At 42.2% G+C, this 27,127-nt stretch overlaps 1 protein-coding gene across 2 annotated transcripts in view; it reads right to left on the bottom strand.

The window, feature by feature from the left end:
* LOC112223524 (ras-related protein Rab-26) overlaps positions 1-21,812 on the bottom strand; it is a 138,300-nt gene extending 116,488 nt beyond the window's left edge. The window contains exons 1-2 of one of the 2 annotated variants that reach the window (XM_024386590.2): positions 21,249-21,808; positions 1,686-1,796 (exon numbers count right to left, since the gene is read on the bottom strand). In XM_024386590.2, the coding sequence (XP_024242358.1) occupies positions 1,686-1,796; positions 21,249-21,434 (297 nt within the window). In that variant the 5' untranslated portion in view covers positions 21,435-21,808. Of the gene's footprint in view, positions 1-1,685; positions 1,797-21,248 lie in introns of both variants that reach the window. The other variant, XM_024386591.2, reaches the window with a different exon arrangement.
* Positions 21,813-27,127: the final 5,315 nt, after the last annotated feature.

Below are 27,127 nucleotides of genomic sequence, written 5' to 3'. Positions count from 1 at the left end.
AAATCCAAAACATTTCAAAGAAAACTAAGAAATATCAGAACGAGCAATGTCAGAGTCAGTATGGACAGTATATGAATAGAAAAAGTGTGTACAGCAGTAGTTGTATAATTTGTCATGACATTGGTTAGACCAGTAGTGAATTCATATTATATTCCTGCAAATATTAATTTGGTTGCTACATCAGCCACTGTAGCAATTGAGATGTATGTTTATTGCGTCTAATTCAGTCTATGTGACTGTGTCTAAAACGATTACATATACATGTATCCGTGTTAAGAGCACATTGGTATGGTTTCTCCGTAGCCTAACTGTGTGCGTCAGGGTATTGTGGGTATATAAGCCTGTTCTTTTCCATTCTCTTGAGGACTGCTGTGAAGGTAACATGTGTTGCTAAGTTCTCTAAACAAATTCTCAATTGACTGAGTTTTCTAGCATTGTTATAGGCTTGGCCTGATAGGCTCTATTGGCATTTTGATATGTTGCCGTTTGGTTTCTACTACTGCGATTGTTCTTTATTTTGACACTTCATAATTTCTATTGTCGACTGCAATTACTGAATATTATTTGTATAAAGTGCATTCAGAAAGGATTCAGACTCCTTCACTTTATCCACATTTTGTTACGTTACAGCCTTATTATAAAATTAATGATTTTTTTTCCCCCCTCTCATCAATCTACACACAATACCCCACAACGACAAAGTGAAAACAGGTTTTTGGACATTTAACCAAATTTAGTAATAAAAAAAAATAAAAAACGGAAATACATTATTTACATAAGATTTCAGACCCTTTGCTATGAGACTCGAAATTGAGCTCAGGTGCATCCTGTTTGCATTGATCATCCTTGAGATGTTTCTACAACTTGATTGGAGTCCACCTGTGGTAAATTCAATTGATTGGAAATTATTTGGAAAGGCACACACCTGTCTATATAAGGTCCCACAGTTGACAGTGCATGTCAGAGCAAAAAATAATTGTCCGTAGAGCTCCGAGACAGAATTGTGTCGAGGCACAGATCTGGGAAGGATACCAAAACATTTCTGCAGTATTGAAGGTCCCCAAGAACACACTGCCCTCCATCATTCTTAAATGAAAGAAATTTGGAACCACAAAGTCTTTTCCTAGAGCTGGCTGCCCGGCCAAACTGATCATCCAAACTGACAGAGCTTGAGAGGATCTGCAGAGAAGAATGGGAGAAACTCCCCAAATAAAGGTGTGCCAAGCTAGCGTCATACCCAAGAAGACTCGAGACTGTAATCGCTGCCAAAGGTCCTTCAACGAAATACTGACTAAAGGGTCTGAATACTTATGTAAATGTGACATTTCAGGGGTGTTTTGCTTTGTCATTATGGGGTATTGTGTGTAGATCGATGAGGAGGGAAAAAACAATTTGATACATTTTAGAATAAGGCTGTAATGCAACAAAATGTGGAAAAAGTGAAGAGGTCTGAATCCTTTCTGAATGCACCATTTTCATTGGACTGCACTGAAGGCTTCATTTTGCACCACGTTTGTATCTCTCAGTTGCGCTCAAACCCTCCTAAGTTAGACTGCCGGATCCCATTATTTACAACATCAACGGATCCCATTTAAATCACCTTCAAGGCCTGGAGAAAATAATTACGATCTTTGACCTTTTCTTTCATACGTGTGTCCATTTTGTGTGTGTGTGTGTGTGCTCACCCTGAAGTCAATGCCAACAGTAGAGATGAAGCTACCGGCCAAGAAAGCTCCGTCCTTGAAGCGAACCAACAGGCAAGTCTTCCCTACACCTGAGTCTCCCACCAACATCACCTGTAGAGGGACACAAATTACCTTATTTTTAATGTTCCATGGACTCTTGGAAGATTAGACCCATTACTGTGGGACTTATTCACAGCCTATCCCCCCCTTAGAGAGAGAAACAGAAATAAACATAAACAGAGATGGAGACAGAGACAGAGACAGAGAGAGACAGAGACAGACCAAAAGACATCTCCATCTTCTCTGAATACCTGTGGTAGCGGTTGATGAGCCCTCAGTAGTGGAGGTCAACGATCATAACACCATGAAACTCTACTCAACACAGTGAGGTGATTTGTCTAAGTTCGAGTGATGAGTCCGTCTCTGTGTCTGTCTGAGAATCTAGCCTGCCTTCAGACCTCTGATGGGGTAAACTTGGGGTCATGATTGGGGCTGCACCAAATGTTTGATGTATTATAATAATTGATTATTCTTATGTTGTATTAATAGAAGGGGAAGGGTTATGAGACCCCTCCCCCACTACATTTATAGGGTCATAGACTACAAATTAACAATATATATGTTCATTATAAGGTTTTAATATTGTTCCACAGTCTTTTCTAGTCTCGGTCTCTTATAAAGAAACGGTCTGAGAGATGTATGAATTATTGCAGGGTGTCTGTGAGAAGGCACATCTAGGCTAAAAGATATTAGACACAGAACCCAGCAGAGGAGTGAAAGATAAGAGACTAGTCAGACATACCTCTATAAATCAACTTGGGGAGTGGACATTTACTGCTGAGCCCATAGAAAATACTGGAACTATTGTATCTCTCTTGCAAGTTTGTATAGCTGTATATGCAAAGGCTTGGTCTCATGAGCAGAAGGTAATGACATATGCAGTGACATCACTAGGGCTGGACTTCGGGCTTAAAAAAATAACTTGGGACTTTTCCTATTTTGCAAAACTCAGGAGACACATCAGTTGTATGTGTGATGTTTGATCTTTGACTTCTGTCTACAGCTGTATTTTAATTAAAATTGTTATGATTTACAAGTGCACATTTTGAGTGTTCCTTATTTGTTAAGTAAATAAAACGGAGCACAGAAAAACAGAACCAACACCTCCATCTATGTCACTGTTATCTGTATACCACATACTTTATTCCCTCTTAGCAAACTCACTATAAGTCAAGGCCAAGAGAGACCAGAGTGGGAAGATCAACTGTATTTTATTTATTTATTTCACCTTTATTTAACCAGGTAGGCTAGTTGAGAACACATTCTCATTTACAACTGCGACCTGACCAAGATAAAGCAAAGCAGTTCGACACATACAACAACACAGAATGAAACATGGAATAAACAAACATACAGTCAATAATACAGTAGAAAAAAGTATATATACAGTGTGTGCAAATGAGGTAAGATACCTCCCGTATCTTACCTCATTTGCACACACTGTATATATACTTTTTTCTACTGTATTATTGACTGTATGTTTGTTTATTCCATGTTTCATTCTGTGTTGTTGTATGTGTCGAACTGCTTTGCTTTATCTTGGTCAGGTCGCAGTTGTAAATGAGAATGTAAGGCATTAAATAGGCCATAGCGGCAAAGTAATTCAAATATAGCAATGAAAACACTGGAGTGATAGATGTGCAGAAGATGAATGTGCAAGTCGAGATACTGTAGTGCAAAGGAGGAAAATAAATACATAAATAAATACAGTATGGGGATGAGGTAGCTGGATGGGCTGTTTACAGATGGGCTATGAACAGGTGCAGTGATCTGTGAGCTGCTCTGACAGCTGGTGCTTAAAGTGAGTTAGGGAGATATGAGTCTCCAGCTTCAGTGATTTTTTGAAGTTCGTTCCAGTCATTGGCAGCAGAGAACTGGAAGGAAAGGAGGCCAAAGGAGGAATTGGCATTGGGGGTGCCCAGTGAAATATACCTACTGAAGCGCGTGCTACGGCTGGGTGCTGCTATGGTGACCAGTGAGCTGAAATAAGGCAAGGCTTTAGCTAGCAAAGACTTGTAGATGACCTGGAACCAGTGGGTTTGGCGACGAGTATGAAGCGAGGGCCAGCCAATGAGAGCATACAGGTCGCAGTGGTGGGTAGTATATGGGGCATTGGTGACAACACAGATGGCACTGTGATAGACTGCATCCAAATTGTTGATTAGAATGTTGGAGGCTATTTTGTAAATGATATTACCGAAGTCGAGGATCGGTAGGATAGTTAGTTTTACGAGGGTATGTTTGGCAGCATGAGTGAAGGATGCTTTGTTGAGAAATAGGAAGCTGATTCTAGATTTAATTTTGGATTGGAGATGCTTAATGTGAGTCTGAAAGGAGAGTTTACAGTCTAACCAGACACCTAGGTATTTGTAGTAGTCCACATATTCGAAGTCAGAACCGTCCTGAGTAGTGATGCTGGACGGGCGGGCAGCGATCGGTTGAAGAGCATGCATTTAGTTTTATTTGCGTTTAAGAGTAGTTGGGGGCAACGGAAGGAGAGTTGTATGGCATTGTCCAAAGAAGGGCCAGAAGTATAGAGAATGATGTTGTCTGCTTAGTGGTGGATCAGAGAATCACCAGCAGCAAAAGCGACATCATTGATGTCTACAGAGAAAAGAGTCGGCCCGAGAATTGAACCTTGTGGCACCCCCATAGAGACTGCCAGAGGTCCGGACAACAGGCCCTCCGATTGGACATACTGAACTCTGTCTGAGAAGTAGTTGGTGAACCAGGTGAGGCAGTCATTTGAGAGACCAGGGCTGTTGAGTCTGCCGATAAGAATGTGGTGATTGACAGAGTCAAAAGCCTTGGCCAGGTCGATGAATAGGGCTGCACAGTATTGTCTCTTATCAAAAGGTGGTCATGATATCGTTTAGGACCTTGAGCGTGGCTGAGGTGCACCCTTGACCAGCTCTGAAGCCAGATTGCATAGCAGAGAAGGTACGGTGGGATTCTAAATGGTGGGAATCTGTTAATTTGGCTTTCGAAGACCTTAGAAAGGCAGGGTAGAATAGATATAGGTCTGTAGCAGTTTGGGTCTAGAGTGTCTCCCCTTTTGAAGAGGGGGATGACCACGGCAGCTTTCCAATCTTTGGGAATCTCAGACGATACGAAAGAGAGATTGAACAGGCTAGTAATAGGGGTTGCAGCCATTTTGGCAGATCATTTTAGGAAGAGAGGGTCCAGATTGTCTAGCCAGGCTGATTTGAAAGGGTCCAGATTTTGCAGTTCTTTCAGAACATCAGCTATCTGGATTTGGGTGAAGGAGAAATGGGGGAGGCTTGGTAGAGTTGCTGTGGGGGGTGCCGGGCAGTTGACCGAGGTAGGGGTAGCCAGGTGGAAAGCATGGCCAGACATAGAAAAGTGCTTATTGAAATTCTCAATTATAGTGGATTTATCAGTGGTGACAGTGTTTCCTAGCCTCAGTGCAGTGGGAAGCTGGGAGGAGGTGCTCTTTTTCCCCATTGACTTTACAGTGTCCCAGAACGTTTTGGAGTTTGTGCTACAGCAAATATCTGTTTGAAAAAGCTAGCCTTAGCTTTCCTAACTGCCTGTGTATACTGGTTCCTAACTTCACTGAAAAGTTGCATATCACAAAGTTGCATATTTTGGGAATGAGACTTTTCCACATAAACCCCCCCCCCTCACACACTTAGAAGTGCAACCAGATGGCATGAGCACAATGCAGGCATAATACAACTAAGCAGACATAGGATCTTAATTTGAGCCAGTTTGATAAATCAGGAAAATAATCCTGCAGAAACAGTATGTATTATGTGGATTATAATAAATGTACATGTTTGTGGTGCTTGATAAATGTTTCATTAGGGCAAATCAAGTCTGAAATTTCAAAGTGGAAATTAACCTTTAGAAGCGTTTTAAAAACTCAAATAAACAACCAGTCTGCATTTCCTGCTCAGCAGGAAAATTCACAGCAACAAAAGAGTGATCAAATTAAGATCCTACATCTGTATTACAGGATTCTGATTATATAACATGATTGATGAGTTATACAGACTTTACTATACCAGGCTCAGAATCCCTTATGTACTGTGGTGTGGTGCCCTGTGTGTTACAAAGTCAGTGTTTGTTCTTGTCACAGTGTGACTGTTTGAGTGCTGTGTCAGGAGTGGCACACAATCGTCTCCCATATCCTTGTTGACACAGCTGTGGCTCAGTAGTTGACAATAGAGTCATTAAGGTAGGTTCAGTACGTAGTGAAATGTAACCAAACATACATTTCAATCATTAGACAAATGCGCTTTGGTACTAAAATGTCATGATTTACCCTAACCATTTGGCACTATGATTCTGGGTAGAATTGGTTGCTTTATTATTCAGATAATGCCATAACTACCAAGAACATAAATGAAAAAGGGATTTTGTAAGAGGTAAGACCATGTTAATGCCTTGATGAATAAAACAATTTCCTAATGTAATAGAGATAAAATAATGTAATTAAATAAAAGAAAGTAGGATGTTTCTGTCTTGAAGAAAAAATGTCTGAGGGTCCTCTCTCCTCTTCAGTTCATATATTTATATTGGGGGTAGCTCATCCAGGTGTTGGAGGAGTACACGGGCTGAGCAGCATAGCAGGGACTCTGGGGCAGCCACAACAATAGGTGGGCTGGACAACAGTCTCCCAGGTATATGTCATCTGGACAGTACCTACATCGGAACGAAGCCAGCACGTGCGCCGGGATTCTCAATCTTCAGGAAGGTCTCTGGGGTAACCTTCATCCTGCGGACTATGGGAGGCTGCGCAGGTGCCACGGTTGCCAGTGGAGGTAGTGGCCGCGCAGGAGTCCAGCAGGTTCTTAATTATCTGCTGGATCTCTGGGGTCCGGCAAGCTCTGAAGATGCGCTGGGTCCCTTGCAGGCGGCAGTGGACTCAGAGCTCAAATCCTGTGTACTTCTCCTCCTCCAGCCCAAACACCATCTTGTTTATGGTATCAACAGGGCTTCCTCGGACCCGGGGCTGCCTTCTCATCAATGGCCCTTTCGTCCTTTTGTAGCACTGAGTCAAACAAGTTGATGTAGAAGGCAAATCGGCGATACCACGCTTTTATACATTTTGGAGAGTGCATCATGATGGAACCCCAAATTACATCATGCAACTTCTTGACCACTAAATTTTTTTTAAATTTTCTGTCTTATTTTTCAATTTGGAGTGCAGGATGTTTAAATGAAATAGCCGGTCACTGGCGAAAATAAATAAAATAAATACATTTTTCTCATGTGTCGATCACAGTTATAGGCCAATGGCTATGGGACCAACCTGGCCTCATCTAGCCTTAGTTGTTTTGGATCTTCTAACCTTATGTACATTTCCAAACCTTTGTCATTAGTTGTGTGGTTTTTTGTTGGGCACATGCAATTTCTTCTGTCCTAGACAAATCTCCTTGTCTGATTGCATGAACCTCCCCTGTCTTCACCCAGGATCTCCGCGATCACTGCCTCATTGCCTGCGTCCGTAATGGGTCTGCGGTCAAACAACCACCCCTCATCACTGTCAAACGCTCCCGAAAACACTTCAGCGAGCAGGCCTTTCTAATCGACCTGGCCCAGGTATCCTGGAAGGATATTGACCTTATTCCGTCAGTAGAGGATGCCTGGTTATTCTTTAAAAAGTGCTTTCCTCACCATCTTAAATAAGCATGCTCCGTTCAAAAAATGTTGAACCAGGAACAGATATAGCCCTTGGTTCACTCCAGACCTGACTGCCCTTGACCAGCACAAAAACATCCTGGGGCGTACTGCATTAGCATCGAATAGCCCCCATGATATGCAACTTTTCAGGGAAGTTAGGAACTAATATACACAGGCAGTTAGGAAAGCTAAGGCTAGCTTTTTCAAACAGAAATTTGCATCCTGTAGCACAAACTCCAAAAAATTCTGGGACACTGTAAAGTCCATGGAGAATAAGAGCATCTCCTCCCAGCTGCCCACTGCACTGAGGCTAGGAAACACTGTCACCATCAATAAATCCACAATAATTGAGAAGTTCAAGAAGCATTTTTCTACGCCTGGCCATGCTTTCCACCTGGCTACTCCTACCCCGGTCAACAGCCCTGCAACCCCCACAGCAACTCGCCCAAGCCTCCCCCATTTCTCCTTCACCCAAATCCAGATAGCTGATGTTATGAAAGAACTGCAAAATATGGGCCCTACAAATCAGCTGGGCTAGACAATCTGGACCCTCTCTTCCTAAAAGTATCTGCCGAAAATGTTGCAACCCCTATTACTAGCCTGTTCAATCTCTCTTTCGTATCGTCTGAGATTCCCAAAGATTGGAAAGCTGCCGTGGTCATCCCCCTCTTCAAAAAGGGGGAGACACTCTCGACCCAAACTGCTACAGACCTACAGTGGGGCAAAAAAGTATTTAGTCAGCCACCAATTGTGCAAGTTCTCCCACTTAAAAAGATGAGAGAGGCCTGTAATTTTCATCATAGGTACACTTCAACTATGACAGACAAAATGAGAAGAAAAAATCCAGAAAATCACATTGTAGGATTTTTTATGAATTTATTTGCATCCTTCACTCATGCTGCCAAACATACCCTCGTAATACTGACTATCCTACCGATCCTCGACTTGGCGATGTCATTTACAAAATAGCCTCCAACACTCTAATCAACAAATTGGATGCAGTCTATCACAGTGCCATCCGTTTTGTCACCAAAGCCCCATATACTACCCACCACTGCAACCTGTACGCTCTCGTTGGCTGGCCCTCGCTTCATACTCGTCGCCAAACCCACTGGCTCCAGGTCATCTACAAGTCTCTGCTGGGTAAAGCCCCACCTTATCTCAGCTCACTGATCACCATAGCAGCACCCACTCGTAGCATGCACTCCAGCAGGTATATCTCACTAGTCACCCCCAAAGCTAATTCCTCCTTTGGCCGCCTTTCCTTCCAGTTCTCTGCTGCCAAGGACTGGAACGAACTGCAAAAATCACTGAAGTTGGAGACTCATTTCTCCCTCACCAGCTGTCAGAGCAGCGCACAGATCACTGCACCTGTACATAGCTCATCTGTAAATAAATAGCCCATCCAACTACCTCATCCCCATACTGTATTTATTTATTTATCTTGCTCCTTTGCACATCAGTATCTCTACTTGCACATTCATCTTCTGCAAATCAATCACTCCAGTGTTTAATTGGTATATTGTAATTACTTCGCCACCATAGCCTGTGTATTGCCTTTACCTCCCTTATTTGCACACTCTATATATATAATTTTTTCTACTGTATTATTGACTGTATGTTTGTTTATTCCATGTGTAACTCTGTGTTGTTGTATGTGTCAAACTGCTTTGCTTTATCTTGGCCAGGTCGCAGTTGTAAATGAGAACTTGTTCTCAACTAGCCTACCTGGTTAAACAAAGGAGAAAAAAACCATTTCAATAAATAAATAGGTTGCCTGATTTAAACCCAAACAAGCTTGTTTGGCATCAACTGAAAACATAAATTCGTAACTCTGCCAAGCCTACAAGCAAAGATGAACTGGTGAAGGCTATCAAGATGTTTTGGCTTGAGAAATTGACGATAGAAAAATTGAATGGCACCGGCTGCCGTTTTACGTGCTCCTAACCAACTATGATATTTTATGTTTTTTGTTGTTTGTAACTTATTTTGGACATAATGTTGCTGCTTCCTTCTCTTATTACCGAAAAGTGCTTCTGGATATCAGAACAGTGATTACTCACCTCGAACTGGACAAAGATTTGTTCTTTAATGAGTCCGATGCAGAGGATATACTGCTTCTCTGAGACCAGGCCAAAATCTGCGTAATTTGCATGAAGAAAAGACAGAAATACAGCGGAGATCAGGGTGCCTTGTGAGAATTCGTCGGCGAGTGGGTAACCCACCTCTCCCATCCGTTCTATTGGCCCACGTGCAATCACTGGAAAATAAACTGGATGATCTCCGTTTGAGACTATCCTACCGAAGGAATATTAAAAACTGTAATATCTTATGTTTCACAGAGTCGTGGCTGAAGAACGACACGTATAATATTTAGTTGGCTGGGTTTTCCGTGCATCAGCAGGACAGAACAGCTACGTCTGGTAAGACGAGGGGTGGGGGTGTGTGTCTATTTGTCAATAAAAGCTGGTGCGTGGTGTATAATATTAAGGAGGTCTCGCGTTATTGCTCGCCTGAGGTAGAGTACCTCATGATAAACTGTAGACCACACTATCTGCCAAGAGAGGTTTCATCTATATTATTCGTTGTAATCTATTTACCACCACAAACCGATGCTAGCACTAAGGCCGCACTCAACGAGCTGTATTAGGCTATAAGCAAACAAGAAAATGCTCATCCAGAAGCGGCATTTCTGGTGGCCGGGACTTTAATGCAGGCAAACTTAAATCCGTTAGGTAGCAACACGCTGATGCTCAACACAGTGGCCAGTCATGCCAAATAGTGTCCCCATGCCAAAAAGTGCCTCCTCCCCCCACACGTCACACTTGGATTTGATGAGTTATAGCTGTTGCTTGGGTTGTTGCTAGAACATGCAACATTACGTAATGAACCAAAGCATCCGTTGCTATGCTGGTTGCTTGGCTCTATTTTACCTAGTAGTGGTCGCGAAGGAAGGAGGATACGGGCAGTTCTAGTTCACCATTTAAACGTTTGCTTAGTCCGCGAAAAATTATTACCTCAGAATTGCTCTTCAAGGCCGGTGTTTTTGACGGTGACAACCTGCTGACTACATGCTATTTTAGAGGACCGAAAAGACTGGAAAGAGAACACTTTCTTTAGCATATACATTTGTCTATATAAGTAAATATTGTTAAATAGGAATAATTTAAGCTGTTTTTTAGATTGACTTTGCTAGGTACTGTACTTATTTACCTCAGCGTGCGTAGTCACCTAGCCAGCTACAGTAGCTAGCAAGTTTTAGACAGTTTTATTTAGCTAACATTAGCTAGCTAGCTACTCTAACGTAAACTCACTCACTTTTGTACATCGCCTTGATCCGTACAATAGCCCTTATTTTAGCACCGCAAAAACGTTATACTTCCAGATCAAATGTAATGCCAATACCATTGTAAAGCACAATTTCTCCCCTTTCCAACAGAATCAATTACATGACCCCCACGCAGTCCGTTTCTGCATGATTCAAGAAGGCAATGAGCCCCATCGGGTCTTTTTAAAAATGGTGGGTGGGGAAGCGAAACTAATGCGTGATAGTGAGAAGGAGAGATGTTGTGTGGGAAAATAGCTTTTTTTCACTCGATTTGTCTAACTTATCACCTTATCGCCTCTAAAATGAAAATAAAACACTAAAGAGTTTATATAATGTGTCATTACATACGTATTTGAAGGTTTGTGTCGAATTTGAATCGGGTTTTTAGGGTGGTGCTAAAGTGATCTTAGAAGTTAACAGTGGCTTTGAGAATGATGACGCAAAAAATGACTAGGTATCCCCCCTTACCCCCGTCACTGTCCATTTCTTGTTTTTAAAGGATGAGAGAAGTGCTACACCTGACGGAGAGAGATTGTAAGACAGAAATAGTTGCTTTATGCGTGCTGTACTTTACGACATGACACGTCACGATGTAACGGAGGGTCCGTTTTTTCAACAATACTATAGATCAACGCTTGAATAGAAACGTAGTTCACACCCCCGATTTTGAAGTCAACACAGTCGCTACAGTCCCATTACTTTTCTTTGTAGCTTAGTTTGAATGTTGCGGTTGCGCACATTTGTACGGAATGGGGTGAGTTCACGTTAACTGTTATTGTAGCTTTCTGTTTGTATGTAACTTGCACTTTAATAGCATCCCTCGAGGATATTTTCTTTTATCTTTCCAAGACACCACTGATCTCGACCAGAGGGGCAAATTTCAGAGAAATTCACAATTCAGGGTAACTTTAAGCACTTAACTTCTATTAGATAACCGGACTGATTTAGCTATGTACAACCATTTTTTCAACAACCATTTTCCATCTATTCCATCTAGCGAGTTGCTAGCTATATACATATAGTTCAGTGGAGGCTGCTGAGGGGAGGATGGTTCATAATGTCTGGACTGGAGTAAATGGAATGGTATCAAACACATGGTTTCCATGTGGTTGATACCATTCAATTGACTCCATTCCAGCCACCTGATCAATCAAATGGATAGGTGTAAGCATTTATGGTAATTCCAAATACCCTTAACTAGGTGTCTTCGCTAGACAGACACAGAGAGGGGGGGTGAGAAAGGATGTGAGTGAGGGAGAGAGAGGAAGACAGACAGAGAGGTGGAGAGAGAGGAAGGCAGACAGAGAGAGGTGGAGAGAGAGAAACCGAGAGAAAGACTGCAATGCAAATGTACTTGAGACTTTCAACAACTCTTCAAATCAAATTTTATTTGTCACATACGCCGAATATAACAAGGTGTGGACCTTACCGGGACATGCTTACTACAGGCCCTTCATCAACAATGCACTTCTAGAAATGGAGATAAGAAAATATGACTAAATAAAAATACAATCAAAAAGTAACAGAAGAAAATGGCATAACAATAACAAAGCTATATATAGGGGTACCGGTACAGAGTCAACGTGTGGGGGTACAGGTTAGTCGAGGTAATTTGTAAAGTGACTATGCATAGATAATAAACAGCGAGTAGCAGTGCCGGGGGTGTCAATGTAAATAGTCCAGGTAGCCATTTGATTAATTGTTCAGCAGTCTTGTTGCTTGGGGTTAGAAGCTGTTAAGGAGTCTTTTGGTTCCAGACTTGGCGCTCTGATACCGCTTGCCGTGCGGTAGCAGAGAGAACAGTCTATGACTTGGGTGACTGGAGTCTGGCAATTTTTGGGGCCTTCTTCTGACACCGCCTGGTATATAGGCCCTGGATGTCAGGAATCTTGTCCCCAGTGATGTACTGGGCTGTACGCGCTACCCTCTGTAATGCCTTATGGTCAGATGCCGAGTAGTTGCCATACCAGGCGGTGACGATGCTGCTCGGCATCTGACCGTAAAGCGGTCTTCCAACTTGTTAGGCAATCATTTCTACCTATGGGGGAAGGATGGCCAGTCACACAGGAGGGTGGTTTTTACTTAGGAGGAGAAGGATGCCATGCTGACCGAGATGCATGCTGGCCATTTCGGAGAGAAGCGCATGATTGCCAAAATCAACCTACGCTCCTTCTGATGGGAATTGTCAAGGAGGTGGACAGCTGGGCAAATGAAATAACCTTTTGTTTATCAATAACATCCTATTATATCTGAAATGATTATGATTTCAATGAATGTCATAGAGAGCACACAATGTTTCAATTTGTCACTTTTTGCTTAACTTCTTCACGCTACCAATCCCTGTAGCGGGATAATTTTCATCTGCAACCGCTGAATAGCACAGTCAAATAATATTACTAGAAAATATTCATATTCATGAAATCACAAGTGCAATATTTTGAAACACAGCTTAGCCTTTTGTTAATCACCCTCAGATTTAGAAATGATGACGTCTCAGATTTAGAAATGATGCTTTACAGCGAAAGCAATCCAAGCATTTGTGTAAGTTTATCGATAGCCTAGCATAGCGTTATGTACACTTAGCATCAGGAAGCTTGGGCACGAAAATCAGAAAAGCAATCCAATTAACCGTTTACCTTTGATGATCTTCGGATATTTTCACTCACGAGACCCCCAGTTACACAGCAAATGTTCCTTTTGTTCCATAAATATTATTTTTATACCCAAAATACCGACGTTTGTTTGTCGCGTTATGTTCAGAAATCCACAAGAAAGAGCGGTCATGACAACGCAGACGGAAATTCCAAATAGTCTTCATAATGTCCACAGAAACATGTCAAACGTTTTTTATAATCATTCCTCAGGTAGTTTTTAAAATATATATTCGATAATATATCAACCAAGTGTGTAGCTTTTTCCGGGAGGAACAATGGCCACTTCACTCAATTGCGCACCATCTCACTCAGAGCCCCCACCTCTCCACTAACGCAATGTGATCCTTCACGCTCATTTTTCAAAATAAAAGCCTGAAACTATGTCTAAAGACTGTTGACACCTTAGGGAAGCCACAGAAAAAGAAATATGGTTGATATCCCTTTAAATGGCACAGGCACGCATAGGAACACAGAGGTTCTTCCTGATTGTATTTTCCTCAGGCTTTTGCCTGCAATATCAGTTCTGTTATACCCACAGACAATATTTTGACAGTTTTGGAAACTTTAGAGTGTTTTCTATCCTAATCTGTCAATTATATGCATATTCTAGCATCTGGTCATGAGAAATAGGCCGTTTACTTTGGGAACGTTATTTTTCCAAACATTAAAATAGTGCCCCCTAGCTTCAAGAGATTAAAGGTCAGTACCCTGTCTAGCCCGCCTGAAGTTTGAGAGGGCGAAGACTATTGTGCCGGAGTTGAAGCCCATCAAAGTTGTTTCACCATGGCACATGATCGGTAAGTGTCTCAATTAAAATTTTGCCTTGATAAGTTGTTTTGTAATGGTTGCTTTATTTGACCACAGCAGAGTTCAGTATTATAGAATGTGTGTGTGTGTGTGTGTGTGTGTGTGTCAGTAGCCTTACAAACATGAAAATCTGTTTACTGTACGACACAGATACTAATAATAAAGTAATATTCTCTCTAACACTTTAAATGTTAGGGGTGGACCTCATCGGACCCTTTACGAAATCCAGGAATGGCAACAGCTGGTGTCTGACGGCAACCGATCACTTTACCAAGTGGGTGGAGGCAATACACATTAAGGTCTGTAAAGGAAGAGTATGTGCATAACTCTAAATTCCCTCCATAACCCACTAAAAAGGGTGCTTGGAACCTAAAATATATTTTCGTTTAGTATGATACCCATCAAGGACGAGACTGGCGAGGCCACCTCCAAGGCGATGGTAGACATCTTCAACCCCCACGGTTCTCCGGAGGTCATCTTGAGTTACCGAGGTCATGAACAAGGTACGAATGTTATAGGTCATATTCTGTCACCAATGGTTTGTTTTATTTATTTTTTACAATTGGTTTTTGTTTTCCATGGTATCATGGTCAGACATATTTCAATATCTTACATTCTCAATAGATATCGCTTTCCTACCCCCTCCTCCAGGTTTGGTGAATGGACCAACCAGACCCTCAAGACTGCCATGGGCAAGTCCCTTGATTGGTACCAGGAAGGGTGGGAGAACAACCTGAAGGTAATTCTCTTTGCACACAATAGCAGCATCCAGGCTTCCACCGCAGCTGTCGACTGAGGTAAACACTGCAATTGTATACAGTGGTATGCAAAGGTATTCATCCCCCTTTGGCGTTTTTCCTATTTTGTTGCATTACAACCTGTAATTTAAAATTATTTTTATTTGGACTTCATGTAATGGACATTCACAAAATAGTCCAAATTGGTGAAGTGAAATGAAAAAAAAGACTTGTTTCAAATAATAATAATAATAATAAAACAGAAAAATGGTGCGTGCTTATGTATTCAACCCTTTGCTATGAAGCCCCTAAATAAGATCTGGTGCAACCAATTACCTTCAGAATTCACATAATTAGTTAAATAAAGTCCACCTGTGCGCAATCTAAGTGGCACATGATCTGTCACATGATCTCAGTATATATACACACCTGTTCTGAAAGTCCCCGGAGTCTGCAACACCACTAAGCAAGTGGCACCATGAAGACCAAGGAGCTCTCCAAACAGGTGAGGGACAAAGTTGTGGAGAAGTACAGATCAGGGTTGAGTTCTAAATAAAATATCTGAAACTTTGAACATCCCACGGAGCACCATTAAATCCATTATAAAAAATGGAAAGTATACCAAAACTAATGGACCAGGCAAGGGGGACATTAATCAGAGAGGCAACAAAGAGACCAAAGATAACCCTGAAGGAGCTGCAAAGCTCCACAGTGGAGATTGGAGTATCTGTCCGTAGGACCACTTTAAGCCGTACACTCCACAGAGCTGGGCTTTATGGAAGAGTGGCCAGAAAAAAGCCATTACTTAAAGAAAAAAATAAGCAAACACGTTTGGTGTTCACCAAAATGCATGTGGGAGAGGTACTCTGGTCAGATGAGACTAAAATGTATCTTTTTGACCATCAAGGAAAATGCTATGTCTGGCGCAAACCCAACACCTCGCATTACCCCGAGAATGCCATCCCCACAGTGAAGCATGGTGGAGGCAGCATCAAATCAAATTTTATTAGTCACATGTGCCGAATACAACAGGTGTAGACCTTACAGTGAAATGCTTACTTATGAGCCCCTAACCGACAGTGCAGTTTCAGAAAATATGGATAAGAATAAGAGATAAGAATAACAGGTAACTAAAGAGCAGCAGTAAAAATGTGAAAAACAATATATATACAGGGGGTTGCCAGTAGAGAGTCAATGTGCGGGAGCACCGGTTAGTTGAGGTAGTATGTACATGTAGGTAGAGTTCATTAAAGTGAGTATGCATAGATGACAACAGAGAGTGGCAGTGGTGTGGAGAGGGGAGGGGGGCAATGCGAATAGTCTGGGTAGCCATTTGACTAGATGTTCAGGAGTCTTATGGCTTGGGGGTAGAAGCCGTTTAGAAGCCTCTTGGACCTAGACTTGGTGCTCCGGTACCGCTTGCCATGCGGTAGCAGAGAGAACAGTCTATGACTAGGGTGGCTGGAGTCTTAGTCAAATTTTAGGGCCTTCCTCTGACACTGCCTGGTATAGAGGTCCTGGATGGCAGGAAGCTTGGCCCTAGTGATGTACTGGGCCGTTCGCACTACCCTCTGTAGTGCCTTGCGGTCGGAAGGCTCAGCAGTTGCCATACCAGACAGTGATGCACCCAGTCAGGATGCTCTCGATGGTACAGCTATAGAACCTTTTGAAGAGCTGAGGACCCATGACAAATCTTTTCAGTCTCCAGAGGAGGAATAGGTTTTGTCGTGCCCACTTTATGACTGTCATGGTGTGCTTGGACCATGTTAGTTTGTTGGTGATGTGGACACCAAGGAACTTGAAGCTCTCAACCTGCTCCACCGATGAGAATGGGGGCGTGCTCAGTCCTCTTTTGCCTGTAGTCAACAATCATATCCTTTGTCTTGTGGGAGAGGTTGTTGTCCTGGCACCACATGGCCAGGTCTCTGACCTCCTCCCTATAGGCTGTCTCATTGTTGTCGGTGATCAGGCCTACCACTGTTGTGTCATCTGCAAATTTAATGATGGTGTTGGAGTTGTGCCTGGCCATGCAGTCATGAGTGAACAGGGAGTACAGGAGAGGGCTGAGCACTCACCCCTGAGAGGCCCCTGTGTTGAGGATCAGCGTGGTGGATGTGTTGTTACCTACCCTTACCACCTGGGGGTGGCCCGTCAGGAAGTCCAGGATCCAGTTGCAGAGGGAGGTATTTAGTCCCAGGTTCCTTAGCTTATTGATGAGCTTTGAGGGCACTATGGTGTTGAACATTGAACGTCAGCTGTAGCATTCTCACATAGGTGTTCCTTTTGTCCAGGTGGGAAAGGGCAGTGTGCAATAGAGTGCAATAGAGACTGCATCATCTGTGGGGATGTTTTTCATCGGCAGGGACTGAGAAACTGGTCAGAATTGAAGGAATAATGGATGGCGTGAAATATAGGGAAATTCTTGAGGGAAACCTGTTTCAGTCTTCCAGATATTTGAGACTGGGACGAAGGTTCACCTTCCAGCAGGACAATGGCCGTAAGCATACTGCTAAAGTAACACTTGAGTGGCTTAAGGGGATACATTTAAAATGTCTTGGAATGGCCTAGTTAAAGCCTAGACCTTAATCCAATTGAGGATTGAGCAGAATCAAGAAGGGAACCAAGTGCTATGACATCCGGGCGAATTACTTGGTTTGGAAGAGGGACGAAAGGAAGGCGAGACCTGGTAAACCTCACTCCTCTTTCGCTCCTAGCTGGGCTCACCATCTGTTCAAGTGAATATAAAAAAATATCAGATAACTATTTGCATTTGCACACAAAATAACCTGAAGCTAGTTTAAGTTTCCCTAACACTTATATTGTTTATCTCTGTCTTCCCAATGTTACCTCGGTGGAAGCCAACAATCTTCTACAGTTTGAGCAGTTGGGACGGTCGACCACTGAATGCCCTGAAGCCCTACACTTCAGTGAAGCCCAATAGACAAAGTGCGTTAGGTTTGGTTGACATTTGAGAAGGCAAGAAATGATAGTTATGCTGAGCTTATAAAAAAATGTACCTCTTTAAATTTACCTCTCCAAAATACTTTAGGACCATTGACTGTCTGAGCCCCCCAGGAGGTATCCCATCCACCAGAACCAGTGAGTTTGGATCAGTCTAATTCTCTGTGCTCTGAGTCGGAACGGGACCAGCTTGAGTTAGGCTATACCTTCCAAAAGTGTTAAAGTACATATCTCCCATTTATAACACTGCACTAATCCATAAAATTCTCCCAGTAAAGTGTAACCTGTGTTTGGTTGTTTACGTCTCTGTCTCCTACCCTGTTCCTTTTAACTCTGCTTCTGTTCTCCAGGAGCTAGGGGTTCTGCCCAACAACCAGATGTGGATCCACCCAATGTCCTCTATTACCAACAACCCTCCAACTAGTCATCACATAATCTACAGCTACTGTTGTCATGTGGACATTTTCTGCTAAGAAAGTTGTTTTTCTCTATGTGAGATACACAGATTAAGTAAAAACACTAGCACTGCAAACACTCAGAACAAAGAGAGCTGCAGTGCCTGGACTTTGCAGTCTCCTTCTTCAAGTCCCCCTTCCAAGACTGGCTGCCTGTTGAGAACAAGTGACAGACAGAACCACCCACCCACACAGCAACCGCCACCTCTATATTCCACACACCAGAATTCAGTATTTTAGTCTGATTGACATGTGAGTGTACAAAAAAAATTGTGAAAATAAATTAATGACCCAACTGTACCAAAAACGATCACAGTTTGCATATTAAAATCTTAGATATTGCCAGGTTGTTTTTCACAGCTGTTTCACAAGCTGTTGATTATTGTAAGTTGTAAGGTATCCTTTGATGGTATTTATTCGTTCCACATTATTCATTGTTGTATCCTAGGACCTACAATTTATTCAACTACAAGGGTGTACTAATGAGCTATGCGAGAGAAAGATAATTATCATAATAGAGGAGTAGTGAAAGGATATTATTTCAGTGTAGATACAGACCACAAAGACAGCTACGGTAAGTAACTTTCCTGTGTCGTGCAGATTACACACTTTCTTTGCCATATCTGAAACGTAGCAACGTTTAAGACAGGGATTTCATGTTGTAATGTTAAAAAGGTATGCAAATGTAGTTCGAAGTAATGTTTTCATTAGCTACACAAAACGTGTTCAAACAGCAAAATTGTCGCTGAAATCAGCCTTGTTTGTATAGCAATGATGAAAAGAACGTCATTTAGGATGTAATGTTTTCCAAAATGCTAATCATTAGGTCATCACCCCTTTTGATACAGCAACGGACGTTAATAGTTCATCGAATCCCATCGTGCTTGACGCAGAGGGGTGCATGCTTAGTCCCCTCCTGTACTCCCTGTTCACCCACAACTGCGTGGCCAAGCACAACTCCAACACAATCATTAAGTTTGCTGATGACACAACAGTGGTAGGCCTGATCACCGACAACAATGAGACAGCCTATAGGGAGGAGGTCAGAGACCTGGCAGTGTGGTGCCAGGACAACAAACCTGTTGGTTTTGGGGAGGCTCGAACATGCCCCCATTCACATTGAAGGGGCTGTAGTGGAGCGGGTCGAGACTTAAGTTTCTTGGTGTCCAAATTACCAACAAACTATCATGGTCCAACCACACCAAGACAGGTGTGAAGAGGGCACGACAACACATTTTCCCCCTCAGGAGACTGAAAAGATTTGACATGGGTCCCCAGATCCTCAAGAAGTTCTACAGCTGCACCATCGAGAGCATTCTGACCGGTTGCATCACCGCCTGGTATGGCAAATGCTCGGCATCAGAAGGCCCCAAAAATGGTCAAAGACTCCAGTCACCCAAGTCATAGACTGTTCTCTCTGCTATCGCATAACAAGTGGTACCGGAGTGCCAAGTCTAGGTCCAAAAGGCTCCCTAACAGCTTCTACCAGGCATAAGACTGCTGAACAATTAATCAAATGGCCACCTGGACAATTTACATTGACACACACACACACACACACACACACCCCTTTGATTTTTACACTTCTGCTACTCTCTATGCAGTCACTTTACCCCTACCTACATGTACAAACATCTCAACTAACCTGTACCCCAGCACATGGCCTTGGTATTGTTATGTTATTGTTACTTTGATTTGATTTTCTACTTTAGTTAATTTAGTAAATATTTTCCTAACTCTATTTCTTGAACTGTATTGTTGGTAAAGGGCTTGTCAGTAACCATTTCACTGTAAGGTCTACAGCTGTTGTATTTGGTGCATGTGACAAATAGAATTTGATTTGATTTTACTGACCAATCAAATCAATCAATCCAAATGCAGTGGCCATTTGATAAATGGAAAGAGACATCTGTTACAAAACACCAAAACGTTTTATGACACTTGGAGATTGGCAAGCCAAGCCTTTGATACTGGGTAGCCTTACAAATTAGGTAGGGATGCATTTTTGTTTGTCGAGATTGACAGTCTATTTATTGTGGCGTTGAAAACCATGTGGTGCATTGGCACAGAAACCTGCTGGTTGAAAATGTGTAGCATATATTTTATTAACTGTAATTATAAATATGGCATCAAAATGTTGAATATCTGATTTCCCCGTAGCTGGTCATTGTCTGTAGCCAACTCTGGTCGTAGTGTAGGCTTAATGAAATAGGTAGGGAGAATGAGTGAGCTCGTCCGTGGTGGTCAGTGAACCTTCAACCTTCTGGCCCGTAGCCCTACATGGCATCGACAGTGCCACAAAAGCATGCTGAAGTAACAAAGTCGATATTCACATTTGTAAACACACTACAGTTTTTTGTGTGTGATTGTAAACATTATTTAGAGTTAATTATGTGGGGTGGGGTCATGTGAAAATATGTTTAACTTGGGGAGGGGGATGCATTATGTTTTGTTTAGGAGACCTTCAGTTGAGGTCCCTAACCGCCAACATAAATTCTCCCAATAATTCTCCCTTGCTATTACACGGAACAAGCAACCTGGTCTCAGATAGAACTGTCTAATACCATTAATTAACCAAGAGGAAGAGTACTTCATCCAATTCGTATGCTATTATACGACCGGGTAATATGTATGATACTATAAATCCTATAATTCGTATGCTATTGTACGACGGCTATTCCATTCATAATGTAACAACCTAAGGTAACGAAATGGAGTGACACAGATGTACATACAGAAAAATACGAATTGCCCTGAGATCATGTCAATGGACAGACCTGAAGAAATAGCATATATGCACCTGTCACTGTAGCCAGCGTGGCACATCAACATTGAAGTTGTACATTTGAGACTGATATGACCAACTGGAGATTGGAGAGTATTGACAATATGGTGTGCGTAAAAAGTCTTACCTTAAAAGCGATATCATAAAACTCCCCGCTGTTGCTGAGCGAGGGGCGGCTCGGATAGACCACTCCGTTGGATGGGGCCGAGGCTCCGATCCCTCTCCCACTTTTCCCGGTGTCTTTGTTGTTGTTCGGAGATGAAGTCGAGCTTTTGGAGCTCCCCTTGCCTTTCATGGTCTTTTTCCTGGACATGTTTCACTGTTAACAGTGTTCCCGCGTGTTGCCTATAATTATTTGTGCAATAACTAGGCTATAAATATGATGTTCACTGATCTGAGACTATATCACTATCTTATGTTCTTTGGATAATCTACGATAAGAAAAACATTACTTTTCACCTGTGCGTAAAAATCATGAATGTAGGCTACATATCCGCGTCGATTTTTCGATATGCGCATGTGCGAGTTTATAGCTTTCCTTGTCCGTTGGAAATTGGTGAGTAAATCCCCTGCCAGCTCAAACTGTGCAGACATCTAAACAGACTCTTGACAGCTCTCTCTCGTGCTCTCTCCCTCAATAGCACTACGTGTACAAACCGTGGCGCGCACGGTTCACACCAATAAAAGGTACTAGCACACTAGGCGTTTAATGCCCATTGCGCGTAGCAGGGGAGCGTCGTTACTACTTGTGTGAGTGTTGGTGCGTTTAAAGATACAGTGGGTTGTTTTGGGGTTTACAGTAGTTAGTGATAGCCTTGTAAGTAAGATTATATGATGTGCAAAAACACCACAAATAAAAATTGATAATCACATATTTGGTGCTCACCACAACAAATCCACATTATTTACCATTCATTTCTATTGGGCACAAAATAATCAGAATCTGTCATTGTCCCTTTATTTTGGAGCTCACTGTATATATTTTATAGACAGTTATGTAAAGCTGAAACAAAAACTGGATAGTTGCATTTTCCCAGCCAATTGTTTTCTTCTTGAATAGTCACTTTACTTTGACAGACTACTTTAAAAGGCGACTGAACTTCCTGATTTGGCCTAGTTTTTCATCAATGCTCATTATGAAACGCTAGCAGCAATAACTGAAGGCAAACAAGAGTTGTCTTCAGGGTGTTTCTTGGCCATTCAATCACAACAAACAAGTACAGTCGTGAGTACCTTACTGACAGCGAGGTACACAAAGCTAGCTTTTCTATGGAGAGAACAACGCTTTGAAGTTGAGGACTTCTCCCCTTGTGACTGAATCGCCATCTCAAGATGGTCAGCTAATTCAGGTCTGTGTCTAGGCTAAAGCCTGCGCTGACCTTCTGTTTAGACAAGCTGACAGCAGATAACATAGCTTGGTGAAAGCTGCAGCTGGCTGTCCTATCTAGCTGATATTTCTCTGTCAAATCAGTTATGGCAGGATAGCAAGAGCCAGCATTTGGAATGTATTTCATAAGACACTTGTTTTTTTTAAACGCCTTGCTACAAAAGTAGCTTGCAACTTACTGTCAACATTTCATCACCTGTAAATACATTTGACCATAGAAACGATATCAACTACTGTGAGTTGAATGCCTGTGGTCAGCTTAGCGGTCCTACAACGCAATATTCTATAACTGGCTAGTTTCGTCTCTGCTTATATCTGCTGTTAGAGCTTTCCCAGAGACAAATGCCAGAGTTATTATCCCTACAGGCTCTAGTGTAGACTACATGTGGACATAGCACAAACGTCACCCACTTTGAGTGTAGCTACATCCCCCAAAATACAAAACAATCAAATTGAATTGTGTTTGTTACAAAGACAAAACATATTGCTGTAAATGTCGTATTGATGTGCTTATAAAGACAGTATGCCTACACTTTACCGAACAAATCAAAATCAGTTGTGTGTCGAGCACAACTTCAGCTGTCTAACCAGAACTAGAATGGAATTTCTATGGTCTATTTGCACAAATCTAAGGATTTGGCTGTCTAACACACTGACGTGCACAGCTCTCTGGGCGAGGTTCTGTCTTCCAAGACGCCAGTGGGTGATGATAAAGTCCTTTCCAACTATGTATGTAATGCATTACAAGTTATGGACGTGTGCAGTCAGGTGGCAGGAGGGGTGGAGTGCATGACACTCCATCCTGGACATGACAGAGTTGGCCTCATGGGTCCAGCAGGCCAAGAACTACAGGCAGATGTGAGCTGCAGGAGGATGGCCCTCTTCTCATACAGAGTAGCCTACAGAAGTAATGAATGCTGAACTTATGTATTATAAAAGTGTGTTGATAACTTTCAAGTGTAACAGTTCCATGTAGAATGAACCGTCCTTCACATAATACTGTGGACGCCGTGTTCTGCTAATATAACAACGTGAAAATATTACATTTGTCTTTCATCTTTTATTGTTATCCACAGCCAACAGAGATACTGTACCTATCAACGTTGTGTCTGGTGGTGCTGGGGTTACTTTGTCAAGCATGTCAGTCGTCAAACCTTCCTGTATGGTGTACGGGACACCATATGGCCTAAGACAGGAGTTCCCTGATATGGTTGAAGAATAGACGGTCCACCCCCTATTGAGAGTACCATTCGATTTAATAATAACAAAATATGATAAAAGTTATAGATTTGTCTTGTATAATTGTATTTCTGAGTGCAAGGTGTCTATTTATTCAGAACCATCAGCGTCAAGCCCGTCCGCCAGTCTGGACTCACATTACCAAGTGCTGGCTCCATACAGGTATCTGTGAACACATATACACAGTCACTCTTCTATTGCCAATGGCAGTTAGAATAGATGATATCTGACACACAAACAGATTCTATGTTGATGTTTGAACAAGTCAGACCAAGTCTTTTGCCAGGGCCCCAATGAATGGCATAGCAGCATAGATCAGCTCCTGGACTATCATCAAAGATACTGGTCGGTCGGTCGGTCACATACACACTACAAAGGGTTCTTTTTTTTTTTTTACCATTTTCTACATTGTAGAATAATAATGAAGATATCAAAACTACGAAATAACACATATGGAATCATGTAATAACCAAAAAAGTGTTCAAACAAATCAAAATATATTTTATATTTAAGATCTTCAAAGTAGCAATCGTTGCTTTGTATATTCTTGGCATTTTCTCAACCAGTGTCATGAGGTAGTCACCTGGAATGCATTTCAATTAACAGGTGTGCCTTGTTAAAAGTTCATTTGTGGGGAGGGGGAAGTTTGGAAGGACGCAATGTGCGACTGACGTGTTGGAATTAACATTCTTGAGGCAATCAAACTACTAAACTCTGAGATAGTTGAAATGAAAACGGAGGTTGTTGCTACGACTGAGGCCCGAATACAGAAGGTTTCTGATACTTTAAAAGCAGATCTAACCATCCTGCGGAACGAGACGGTGCCAGCAATCACATCACTCAAAACAACAACAGAGTTGCACACTACAACGATTGCAGCACTGGAGACCTCCGCTACCAATGTCTCCAACTTAACTACCTCCTTGGAGGCTGATGTGAAACGCCTGGCTGCGGATCTGAAAAGTGTGCAGGAGTGTTGTGTGAGTTTAGAAGGATTCTCTCGCCGCAATAGCCTGAGCCTGGTATCGGTCCCAGAGTCAGCGGAAATGCCTCGGATTTCATTTCTGGGCTGCTGAAGGATGTTCTTGCCATGGATGAGAAGCTCCTGATTGATCGTTGCCACCGGTCACTGAGAGGCCCCGTTACATCATTCTTCGAGTGCACTTTTTCCATGAGAAGATGGAGATTCTCCGACGAGTCTGCAATTACCACTCTGAGCTTTCAAGGACAGAGCTTCTCCATCTACCAGGCCAAACGACTGCTACAGGACCATCCAGGTGTGAAGTATGAACTGCTATTCCCGGACGTTTATGGCTTTCTCATGATGGTAAAGACTACACAGACTATAAGCCTTGAACTTGCCCATAAATCAGCAACTGTTGCTTGCGAACTGTCGATAGTAAGTAGCCTACCTATGATTTAACTATGTTTAGTTTTAACATACTATTCTTGTATATTTGGGGAATTGGCGAACCCATTCAGACTTATTTGATCTAATGTTTTGATCATCTAGTGTGCTTGCCTTACACGCATTCAGTCATTTTACTTTCATTGTATTAAGTTTTAACTCCTTTGTTTCCAGGCTGTCTCATTCACCTATTCAGTTTGTTTACATAGTGTCTCAGTGACTCTAAATATTTTTGGTTATTTGTTTACTGCATCCGTTTGTACCGACCCAGTAAATGTTTGGAGGCTATGTCACGGCTGGCTGAAGGACTGGACCAAGGTGCAGCATGGTAAGCGTACATTTGAACTTTATTTAAAAATGATGCCGACAAAACGAAGAACAAAAAAACAACTGGGAAGCTTTGGGCTATGTGCCCTGAACAACTACAAAGTTAACTTCCCACAAAACAAGTGGGGGAAAAGGGTACCTAAGTATGGTTCTCAATCAGAGACAACGATAGACAGCTGTCCCTGATTGAGAACTATACCAAGCCAAGACATAGAAATACAAAACATAGAAAAAAGGACATAGAATGCCCACCCTAGTCACACCCTGGCCCAACCAAAATAGAGAATAAAAAGCCTCTCTATGACCAGGGCGTGACAGGCTACACATTTTTGGGGGTCTTCACTTCAATTTTAAAGGTTTTGAAGGTCATTCATGCCAAGCAAACTTTCAACGTTGCACATGTAACAGTATAACTTTAGACCGTCCCCTCGCCCATACCCGGGCGCAAACCAGGGACCCTCTGCACACATCAACAACAGTCACCCACGAAGCATCGTTACCCATCGCACCACAAAAGCCGCGGCCCTTGAAGAGCAAGGGGAACCACTACTTCAAGGTCTCAGAGCAAATGATGTCACCGGTTGAAACGCAATTAGCGCGCACCACCGCTAACTAGCTAGCCATTTCACATCCGTTACACACACACCGTTTTTGGGTCTTGGCTGTAAGTTGTCTTATCGTCCAACTAGACAATTATTATTTTACATTTTTTAATCGTCTTACTACGATTTGCTTACTTCAAATTAGTGGTTGAGAGCCTTTGGTTGAGAGCCTTGATACATTTGATTTATTTGATTTTCTCTCTCAATGCCTGTTATAAGACTGGGAATATATTTAAATACATCTACAAGTGGTACTTTTGTCATTTCGATTTGCCGAATGGATTCACTTTTTTTCCCTCTCTATTTTTGCTGCTTGATCCACTAACACAAAACACGACTTTAAAGAGCAGGACTGTGGGTTTGGGTTTAACACCGCACTCTCACATACATAATGTGCGAACAGAACATGTTCTATTTAGGTTTGTACCTTGTTTGGGTAGGTATTGTCTGGGATGGGGGGAGGTGGTTGGGGGGAGGAAAGAGGTTGAATTGTTCTAATGTTGTTCTAATGTTGTCATTGTCTTTTTCGTTTTTTCTTCTGTACTTTTTCCAAGTATCTTACACTGTACATTATTACTCTGAGACAAGTTATTCTGGAGTTTTTGGGTATTCATTGCTTTTCCACTCTATGTTCTAATGACAGCGTTGTATAATGGGAGTGCTCAGGGTGGCCGAAATAATACAATCAAGTACATTTTGTGGAACATCAAAGGGGTTAACAACCCTGTGAAGCGTAAGAGGGTGCTGACACACTTAAAGGGTTTGAATGCAAATGCTGCATTTCTACAAGAGACTCACTTGAGGACTGGTGAGCATTTTAGGATGCGTAGGGACTGGGTTGGTCAAGTGTTCCACTCGAACTTTCATAGTAAATCAAGAGGTGCTGCCATTTTGGTTGATAAAGCTACTCCCTTTGTAGCTTCTAAGGTCATTGCTGATCCTAAGGGACTTTACGTCATAGTAACCGGTAAACTGTTTTCTACCCCTCTTGTTTTGGCTAGTGTTTATGCTCCCAATTGGGATGATACAAGTTTCATTTCTTC

This window comes from Oncorhynchus tshawytscha, linkage group LG24, assembly GCF_018296145.1.
Source record: "Oncorhynchus tshawytscha isolate Ot180627B linkage group LG24, Otsh_v2.0, whole genome shotgun sequence".
Classification (NCBI taxonomy): domain Eukaryota; kingdom Metazoa; phylum Chordata; class Actinopteri; order Salmoniformes; family Salmonidae; genus Oncorhynchus; species Oncorhynchus tshawytscha.
Note: the sequence above shows the minus strand (reverse complement) of the source record. Positions and strands in the feature narration are given on the sequence as shown.